General features: G+C 35.4%; 1 protein-coding gene across 1 annotated transcript; it reads left to right on the top strand.

Moving 5' to 3' along the window:
* Positions 1-4,931: 4,931 nt before the first annotated feature.
* LOC102703229 (protein RETARDED ROOT GROWTH-LIKE-like) lies at positions 4,932-8,415 on the top strand. The gene is made up of 7 exons (XM_006658117.3): positions 4,932-5,347; positions 5,418-5,529; positions 6,049-6,211; positions 7,004-7,152; positions 7,225-7,376; positions 7,906-8,020; positions 8,139-8,415. Exons 1-7 carry the CDS (start codon positions 5,007-5,009, stop codon positions 8,265-8,267), a joined length of 1,161 nt encoding a protein of 386 aa, XP_006658180.3. The 5' UTR covers positions 4,932-5,006; the 3' UTR covers positions 8,268-8,415.
* Positions 8,416-11,344: the final 2,929 nt, after the last annotated feature.

Raw genomic sequence — 11,344 nt, 5'->3', positions numbered from 1 at the left:
GTGATTTAAACCCAGTATGATCCAGTGAGAAGTGATTAACGGCCGGAGATGTGTTGTTTTCTTCTGTCAAAAGAAGAAGAAACTTTGCAGTCAGAAAAGATAGGCGGTAGCAAGAGAACCAACCACAATCCAGAAATACATTCGGAGTATCCCCACGCAGCAGCATGCTCGCTCTCGCTTAAAGTTAAGTTCATCCTCAAGCACTAGGCTACGTAAAGCTGTCTGAGTGGCGCAGGCGCCCAACCCGAAACCCAAGTAAGAAGCTTATCTCCTCCTATGAACTGGATGGTCGACCATACATGCATCACGTACATCGTTTGGTGATCGATGGGTCGGTTTGGAACTCACTCTGATATGACAAGCTAACAGCGCACAGAACATGATGTAAGCTAGCTAGTTGGACAGTTAAATTACTACTTTATGGAAATGAACACAACAAATTAAATCAAACAAAAATATAGTGATGGCCGGCCAGTGGAATGCCACTTGGTGGAAGCAGTGCATGTATGAGCAGAAGCTTTTGGGAGTGAGCATGGCAGGGCAGAGATGGAGCGTGTCATCAGATTCTGCGGGCATCATCTTTGCTTTCTCTTATCCTTTGCTTGGTGTGGCTGAGGAGCAGTGCTTTTTGTGTGTCCTACTTTGCATCTTCTTTTTTGCTTTCCTCTTGTGTGGCTTGAGCTGAATCCTTTTTCCGCTCCCGCGAGCTTTTAGTTTTCTCGTCTTCCATTCCATCCATCCTCGTTAGTCGTAGCAAGCAGCTAGCCCCCCGCCCGCCTCACTTGCACTTGCACTTGGGGCAGATCGATCAACGGCCCATCTTCCATATTCCCCACCCCCTGATTCTCTTCGATCATGCCTTTTCTTACCTTGCTTCACATGGCACACACAGATCCTGAGGACAACGTTTTCTCATTTCCTTTTCATACATAAAAGTATGTTTTCTTTATTTCTTTGTTTATTTATTTATTGCATTTCCCATTGTTCTGTGTCCTTTTCTCTCAGCTCTCACTACTGTGCCTGTCTGTCAGGGTACAATGAGTACCCAATATGAGCTGAATATATATTTATTGTTTCAATTAATAATCAAAATATAATTGATGCACAATATTTATTTTGAATTATATGTGTTTCATGTTTAGTTTAAACAGAAAAGAAACAATTTGGTTATTAATTAATTGATTACATGTGCGTTATATATTCTTCTTGGATTGCATGCATCCTGCATGCATAAGAACAATGTACATTGGTACTCTCCTTTGTTGGTTAATGGATCTATGACAGAAAGGAAAATATTTTGAGAAAAATAAACTATCAAAATTGAGTGGCTAGGATTTGTCGTAGTTCTCTTATCTCTAGAGAGGTAAGATAGAGCACCCCAATGACATGTGCATAGTGTCCTACAGCTAATTTTCAGTTTTTGGAGTGTCTTTCCTCGAAAATTTGACTTTTAACATTGTCCTCTAGGTAATTTTGTGGAGTCTGGATGTCTTGTAGCAAATTTTCCTATTTTATAGTGATACCGTGGGGACTTCTAGTTAAAAACTAGAGCCTTGAAAATTCATCTGTGATCGTCCAAGATTTTGATCATGCCCAGAACGATATTCAGAACAAGCCTTAGTTAATTTACAGAAGTGTTTTATTACATCCTCAAAAAGGTTTTTGAGATACAAAGTCCGTATGACTTTATTTATATACAACCCAGGACTAATTTTCAAATGACTCCACAGTAAAAGCTTGGGTTAGGCTAAGACTAGTAAAACTCTTCACCGTAGAAAATCTCGATCATCTTGTGGGGCCTCATCAAAATATTGTTCATGTATATATCAAAATTTATGCAAGAGTGAGTACCTTCGTACTCGGCAAGATATATAGTTAGATAAAATATTTAAAAGAGTAAATACCATAAATGTAACCAAAAGAATGGAAACATCATATTATCAAAAGTAAAACTTTAAATTTTAATTTATAAAACTACTTATACCATCCAAACTACCCATGACACAATTGAGAAGTCTAGGAGTACGACACACCTGAATGATTTAATATTACCTCTGTAGAGACTGTCTTATTTTACTCACATGATATCAGTAGCTTGTAAGGCTAAAGATAATATAGTCGTTTAAGATGTCATATATACTGCTAGTTATTACCTAGTAGATCCTTGAGATCATCTCAGCGGTTAAACTCTTGCCAACGTCTAGGCAAAGTACTTTATCGTCACACTTTTATGGTTGCCCACTGTTGTGTAATCATGACAACTAGACACATTAATTGGTTTTTGATGCACAAAGCTGACGGTAAAACACAAGGCTAGATAGGAAGAAAGTAGCAAGGAGGCATACAATGAATAGAATCTTATGAAAGGCTGACTACCAGTCCAAGTGGGAACTCACAGTAATGACATAAGCCTTTTTCCTAGCATGCATGTTTGAGCACACGCTATAACCTTAGGTCACCTAAAACGAGATAAATACTATCTCTAAGCATTATAAAAGACAAGTTCTTTAATGGTTTAGCTCTTAATAAATAACTCATAGTACAAATGACTCTACAGTTCATTCTCACTTGACACTAAAATATGTGCAAGATACTATCTTTTGGTTAAGATAGTTTTTATCTCTCTTCTATTAAAAAATTATATAGTACATCTTATAGATATCTATTAGAGGTGGTTTTATCTTGGATGAGAGGATACCTGCCCCATTATGGGTGGGAATGGACCAAAACTCGTGGATTTTTTCACAACCCTATTTAATTCTTAAAAAAAATTTAACTCAAAACTCTATACAATTTTATTTTCAATCTATTTTAAACCTGACCCTTAAATTTTTGTAGGCAATAGTTGGATTCATTACCATCCCTAGCCCCCACGCCTTGTGCTTCAGCGAAGCAGGTCTGTTGTCGTTGGGCAAGCATTTGAACACGCCAAGGCTTAGCTCCTGTTCAGCCTGATGCACTTCACAGCATATTTATCTATTATTCCTTCCGTTCTATATTATAAAACTTTCTGGAATTGTTTAAATTTATATGTGTTAATAAATCTAAACATATATACAAAACATATACATTGCTATATGGATGAATATAGACAAACCATGAAAGCAGGGGCGGAGCTGGAACAAAATATAAGGGATGCCACACACACTTATTTTTAGTGCTTTGAATCAGATTTATGTTACTGTGCCTAAATCTAGATTGAGATGGTGCATACATGCTGAAAATAGATAAATTCTACTTAAAATTTTTTGAACCGGGTGCCTAGGAACCCCCAGGTATCGCATAGCTTTCCCTGCCTGAGAGTCTTATAATATGAAATAGAGAGAGTATATTATAAAAGGTACCCGAAAGCATTCAATCTAGAGTTAGAATTTACCACATTAATAATCTAATCAAAAGAAAAAAATATATTAATCCTATTGCCGGTCCATATTATAATGATACATTTTGATCGATATAGTTGTATTAAAAATATAATTATGGCTTCGGTAGGAGGGTGAGGGTGGGTTAGTTATCCGGCGCGAAGAATATAGTAATAGATTAGTGCATGATTAATTAATTAATTATTATTAAAAAATATATAATAGGTTAATATTATTTTTTAAAAACAACTTTCCTATAGAAAATTATTAAAAAAATACACCGTTTAGTAGTTTAGAAAACATGCACGCGAAAAACGATAAGTATAAGATAACTTATCCCTGCTTGCCAAACTCGGCGTATATCGGGCGCATATCCTCTGCAGTACTGCAGACTGACAGGTGGGCCCCACATGCCATAGGGCCCACATGTTAGTCTGCAATACTGCAGGTGCGGTACTGCAGACAATCTCATCTCAGTTCGGCCTATATCATATATCATAGAAGTGGGATTTAATAATTGTATATAAAATCTACTATATCTGTTTTATATTATAAAACTTTTTGTTCGTCTAAATTCATCCATGTATCAATATATATATTTTTTATACATGCGAATAGATTCATTAGCATACATATAAATCTAGGCAATAGTATTCATACGAATCTAAACAACTCTTGGTTTGCGGAAAACCGCGCAAGGGAAATCCCCAAGTTGTATTGATTAAGGAAAATGTTTCGGTCTCGCAATTAGGGGTTGTTTAGATGGGGCTAAACTTTTTAGCCCCATGTCGCATCGGATGTTTGGACACTAATTTGAAGTATTAAACATAGACTAATAAAAAACTAATTCCATAAATGAGAGCTAATCCGTGAGACGAATTCTTTAAGCCTAATTAATCAATGATTAGAGCATGTTTACTGTAGCATCATATAGGCTAATCATGAATTAATTAGGCTCAATAGATTCGTCTCGTGAATTAGTCTAAGATTATGGATGAGTTTTATTAATAGTCAACATTTACTATTTATAATAAATGTCCAAACATTCGATGGGACAAGGGGCTAAAGTTTAACCCTTTATCCCAAACACCCCCTTAGATCACCTGACCATATGGACCTCTTAATAAGATAAAAGATACTACTCTCTCCGTCCCAAAATAAACCAAATTTTCACTTTTTACCTTTAATTTTTGACTTTTCGTCTTATTCAAAAATTTTTGTGATTGATATTTTTGTTTTTATTAGATGATAAATAATGAATAGTACTTTACGTATGACTAATTTTTTTCTAATTTTCTAAAAATTTTTTAAATAAGACGGATGGCCATACGTTGGACACGAAAACCGAAGAATTCGTTTTTTGGAACGGAGTGAGTACGTGCTACGAGGTGTAGTTAGGATAGGAGACGATTACAACATAAAAAATATTTGGCAAGGTATGGAAGAGACAAGTGGCCCATGGGCCGACTTGGATAGGAGCAGCGTGAGCCCCAAGCTAGAAGAGAATCCCCTCATCCTCCTCCTCTTCTTCTTGTCGCATCCATTCCATCCATACACACAGCGCAACCAAACCAAACCAAACCAAACCCAACCCATAAAATGTGAGATGTTGTGGGGCATTGTGTGTGCGCGAGAGAGAGATCGATGGAGCTGTGTAGGATCCGAACCTTCCATAAGAGCCTCCACCTCCTCCTCCACGCCCACGCCCCCGCCCCCGCCCCTTCCAGAACCCTCGGAACCCTAGCCCGCTCCCCTCTCCCTCTCCCTCTCCCTCCCCGCCGCCCCCCGCTCCTCCTCCGCACCTTCGCCTCCGTCTCCTCGGCCGCCGGGAGGGACCTCGACCCCCCGCCCGCACCCTTGCCGCCTCCACCCCCTGATGAGCTCGCCTCCGAAGACGACGCCTACTACCACGAGCACATTCTCGAGGCAACGCAAGAGGACAAGAGTCGCCTCGTTCCCGTCAAGGCATACTTCCCCTGCACCAGGTACCTTCTTTCTCTCCTCCTCCTCCTCTTCCTCTCGATACTATGTATAATCTCCTGTCTCTCGCTGCAGCATCAACCTCAAGAGCCTCCAGTCCCAGAATTCCTTCAATGTAATTCCACCCACTTCGCGTGCTACCAACTATGTCGTCCTCAGGTACTACGATGTCAAGGGAGACCCAGAGGTTAGTCCTCCAATCGCACCATCTACTACTTCATTATATATGTGTAGGGGTATTATTTATTATCTATTGCAATTCCATGCTCGGTGCATAACCTGCTGGAATACTCCACTGTCGCTGCTGTGCTGCTGGTTGAATTTGCTTACAATTCAGAATTGACGGGCCATAACCTCCGTATTTTCAGTTAATGCAATGTTCACTTGTAATATCAATATACCGTATTACCATAGGTTGTGGTTAGTTCATTGAAGATATTTTCTTCAGTCTAGTGCCTGGTAGTAACATAAATAATGATACGTCTCATGCTGCCTTCATGTGATATATATAGGCTGAATGCGATGGAAATATATGTTCAAGGCTCAAGGGCCCGTGCAACTCTGTTTTTCTTTTGCCTAATGAATTGATTGATTTTTTTTGTTTCTTTTATAAACCATGCTAGACTACTTACAAATGATTACAGTTCTGGCTTGTTGTGGTTATATGAGCATGATTGCACTTTTTCTTGCATGTATGTCTTTCCAGGGTTTTAAGGCTGGTATCATAGATGAAAGTCATTGCCACTATATGGTGGTTTTCCAATACGGGTCCATTGTGCTGTTTAATGTTTCTGATCATGAAGCGGATGGATACCTTAAAATTGTTGAGAAGCATGCATCAGGGTTACTTCCAGATATGAGAAAAGATGGTAAACCCTCAATATTTATCTTTATTCCCCCTCCTGTCAATGCTGTCTTGATGATTAATGAGAAGTTAGTAAATGGATATTTGATGTTCTCCTAGTCCATGTGAGATGGTGATATGATGTTGAGTAGAGCATATCCAATGCTGAAACAAGCCTCCATGGAAGGCTATGCTTAAAAAAAATCAAATTGTTTCAATTGATCAACAGCTGGAAAACAAGCTTATGTAAGTTACTTCATCTGTTTCATATTGCAAGACTTGTTTAGCCTTGCTTTGATTCATCCATTGATCAATGTATGTTTTGTATATATGTCCATATGCATTAGCATTCATTAATCTAAGCAAGGTTAGAAAGTCTTGCATTGTGAAACGGAGGAGTATAACTTAGAGATACCTTTTAGCTATTATTGGTTCATACACTCCAAGGTGTTGCTTTCTTAATTCACATCCTGGCTTGATTCCATTGTCTTGTTTATTACAAGGCAGAATGTGATTGATTTGAATGGTTTCAACTAAAAAATGACTGAAATATTTGGAGAAGGGATTATTCACAGCTGAAAATATACTTTAACTTTCAAACTAAGGACTCAGGGAACCAAATATAACCTAAATATGCCATGTTGGCCTAGCTAGGCTGGGCAGAACTAGCTGTGCAGCCAAAAGGGCCACAATAAACCTATATATGTTATATGCGTGCTCACTACTTTGTGCGTCTTACCGCTGTGGCTACTATTGTAGTATCCTGTTCCATTGGGAATTTATTTTGGATATAAAAACTTGAAACCTTCAACTCCAGATTATGCTGTTGTTGAGAAGCCTACCTTGGAGACATGGATGCAGGGTGGACTTGACTTCATCATACTTAGGGACCTAAGTATCGACGGTATTCGTACAATTGGAAGTGTCCTTGGTCAGAGTATCGCCCTTGACTATTATATCCGTCAAGTATGTACAATTTAATTTCACATGTATGGTTAGGAAATCTGGAAATATGTATTTAATAATCTTCATGGTCAGGTGGATGGAATGGTAGCTGAGTTCACGGATATAAATCGTGGAATGGAAAAGACTGGTACCTTCACTATGGAAAGGAAAAAGCTTTTCCAATTGGTAGGAAAGGCTAACTCTAACCTGGCAGATGTTATTCTCAAGCTTGGGCTTTTTGAAAGGTGGGTAAATCACATACTGAGAACTATGTATTTAATAGTTCTCCTTGTTCCATTCCTGTATTAAGTGCTTTTTTTGCATGCTGTTTGGCTCTGTTACTTATACCATTGCTTATATTTAGTGCATGTATTTGTCTTGTCCTGCTAGATTAGAGTAGTATTTAATTCATGCAATGTTGAGACATCTATATGACTATATTTTGTGTTCATGAAACTGGTCTAGAGTGCTATTATTTGGGGTGCAAAGCTCCTATAAGCAGGATGCCAGAATCATGCGAAACATAGTATTTGTTGTCCACTGGAATTAGGTCTGTTGTCTGGTCATTGGTGTGTGAGCACTGAACTGTATTGCTTTAACAGGATTGCTGGTTCAGTCTTGTTACTTTTATCCAGCACTATCTCACCTGCATTAGATCAATCTTTTGACTTTCTGCATTTAATCTTTTGTTATTGCTATATATGTCGTACAGTTCTTCAGAAAGATTTAATGATTTATCAATCTGCACATACTGTGGAACTTTGTCAATTCCAGGTCAGACATTGCTTGGAAGAATGCAAACTATGCTCAGATCTGGGAGTACCTTCGAGATGAATATGAGTTGACCCAAAGATTTGGGAACCTTGATTTTAAGTTGAAGTTTGTTGAGGTAAGACTCATTTTGTGATGTACTCCTAATGTATGATGCTTTGACATTTAGACTCGTCGTTTGATTTCAAATGTATGCCTCTTGATCTTATGTTATTTGCAATACTTTAAACCTGCAGCACAACATTCGGTTTCTTCAAGAGATCCTTCAGAACAGGAAGTCTGATTTTCTGGAATGGCTTATCATAATTTTGATTAGTGTGGAGATCCTGATATCTGTTTATAACATTGTTCAGGAGCAAATGTAGAGGGTTCTGTTGTGGGAATTGAGTCCTTTCTGGAGCTGACACGTTCTATCTTGGATTTTCAGTGGTAGCCTTGTAAATGCGTAAATCTTCCATCACATCATTTCCCAGTCTAGAATGCAATTAGTTAGTGCCATGGCGTTGTGCATAATCTTAAGAGGCCGTAACACCACTTACCAAGGGGTAAAGAAAAAGGTAAGCATCAGTTTTACTGGACATATACTCATATGTCTTATCTTTGACATGTCACTATGTCACTTTTGCAAATGATTAGGGGATTAATAGAGTAATAGTAATACACCCTCTCTTAAAATATACAGGACGTATTTTGTCTTTTTATTAGGATAATATTAATGATTTTCGTAAAATTTTTATGACCAAAAATTAATGTTATTATATTTCTTACGATTATGCTTTTTTAATCATATAAATGATATGCTCTAAAGCGAAATATAATTTATATTTTGAATTGAGCGAGTACTTTTGAGTCAAATTTTGGGACAGCGTTGTCATCTAACGCAGATGGGCTGTCTGCTTGAGGTGACCTAGCTAAATGGGTGCGTAGGAAGTGCTTTGCTGGCAGGTACCATGTAATACCATATCATCCCATTTTTTTTCGCTTTTTCTTAATAAGCCAAAATTCAAATTTTCATCTTTTTCATCTTTATATTTAGAGTGACTTTTAGGTTTTTTTTGCCAAAGTGTATTTTTTAGTCATAACTTTTAGATAGTTAAGATGATGTTTATCAAAGTTTTATATATAAAGTATTTTTTGTTTGTAAATATGTTCGTTTGGCTATCACCCCTGTTTGATTAGATGATGACGAAGGTGATGATTGTCCAATGAAAAAGTGTAGTTCATGATAAGGTAAAGAAAAAACTATAGGAGTATCCTTGTATTACTCCCTTATAAATATGGAGTGGAGGGTGGTTGGGGTAAAATTGATATAAAATTGAATTGGAGATGATTGATGTGATAAATAATACTAATAGTGTAGAATATATTTGTCTCGTCATTTTGCTTATGCTTATAGGCCAACATTTTATTTTTTTAACTTTAAATTTAGAGTTTATTTGATGTATTTTTATTATACTTTATTTTTTTTAGCATTTGCTTTGTATAAAAGTTTTATTGACAAATTAGTTTTCATTTGCAATGCTTTGAGGATAAAATTTAAGCATTAGAATATCTGCATTCAGGGAAGGAACCAGTATAATAGAGTAGTTGTCTAGTAGTACGCCGCTTTCGTTTTGAGCAATGATAAGTTAACTTAGCAGGCGCGAAAATAAAAAACATGAAAATAAAAAACGTAGTAATAGATTAGTACATGATTAATTAATTATTAATTATTATAAAATATAAAATAGATTAATGATTTTTTAAATAACTTTCCTATAGAAACTTTTTTAAAAAATACACCGTTTAGCCGTTCGGGAACCGTGAACGTGAAAAATGAGGGAAAAGTTAACTTATATGAGGAAACGAACGCAGCCCCAGTATTTACCTCAGCTACTTTGTCCATTCCAAAATAAGAGTACGAAAGTACTTTAAAAGTAATGCTCCATCATTTTCATAAAATAATACCTTTTAACTTTGTCTTAGTTGCTAATGAATATATATATATTAGAAAAAATGCTCGTGATTTGTACCGGGTCAAGATAATTTTAATTGTCTAAATTAAAATGATTTTTGAAAATAAATCACGTGTCTAGACGGTAATAGATATAATTGATTTGAAGTGTTGTTATGCTATTTTCAGTAAGTTCTATTCCCTCTGATTTTCTAAATAGTGTTTGTATAAGAAAACACAAAAAAGTAAAGTTTCTAACAAATTGTTACGTATAGAGAAAAACACAAAAAATAAATTGAAAATTGTGTAAAAAAACACACACACACAAAATGAGAAAATGTAAAAAAAATACAAAAAGTAAAAAAAATTGAGAACGAATGTGTAAAAAAAGTACAAAAATATTTCTACACAAAAAATGATAATGTGTAAAGAAATTTAAAAAGATATTTGTATTGATAAAGAACACAAAAACTACTTTTATTTGGATTTTAAAAAAATAAAGGTAAATTGAGTTTCCACTTAGATGATTTCATTTTTGTTGTATGCCAACCGATAGGTCGATGGATTAGTCGAATCCACGTGTGTAGCAGACATACAAGAATACAATAGAGAAAATACATGCGAGCCTTGTACGCATGCGTTCACGCGTCAAGAGTCCACGAACACTTCAAAACATAATTGTGTGAGTACATGTAAGAGCCAATTCAAAAGCTCAGGCGTGTATAGATGTAACTTTTCATGTGATTATTTTGATGATGTAATTTGTGGTTTTGTTAATTTACCTGACAAAATAAAAAGGCATTTCCAAAAAATCATAAGAAAAAGAAAATGGTAATTTCTAGCATTTGATATCAAAAGCTTCTCAACATTTAGATTAAGTTCTCTTTTCAAAATGATCTTAAATTTTCAACCTTCCTACTTTTTATTATATATATGAAAATAATTATGTTGGTAAACATTATACATAAACAAAATATTTTCATTCATAGACTTTCCACATAAATATTCATACACTTTACATATAGATAAAATATTACTAGTTATAAACTTATCCATAGGTTTTCATAAACTTTATACATAAATGAAATATATATATATAGTGTATATATATATAAATAATATCAATTAATGGATGAATATAAACAAAACAATAAATCTTACCATATAAAACTGATTGGAAAGAGCAGGACGTTGTTGTTTGAATTTCATGTAAGAAGCCAAATGAAATACTTATAAATGATAAGTAATTTATGAATAAAATTTTTATATACGTGTTCTTATGGATATAAGAAAATACTAAAAAAATATGAAAAAAATCTTAAAATCTACTACTAATTTTAAATTTAATAGGGTGACCCTCGCCCCTAGAGTTGATTTTGGATTTTTAATTATAATTTATTTTGCAGTGTTTATTTTAGATTGGAAAATGCAGTAGAAGTTTTTATTAATTAAATTTTAAATTTTGAGTTGATTTTGGATTTTTAATTATAATTTATTTTTAGCATTTAT

Source organism: Oryza brachyantha, chromosome 7 (genome assembly GCF_000231095.2).
Source record: "Oryza brachyantha chromosome 7, ObraRS2, whole genome shotgun sequence".
NCBI classification, from domain to species: Eukaryota; Viridiplantae; Streptophyta; class Magnoliopsida; order Poales; family Poaceae; genus Oryza; species Oryza brachyantha.
Note: the sequence above shows the minus strand (reverse complement) of the source record. Positions and strands in the feature narration are given on the sequence as shown.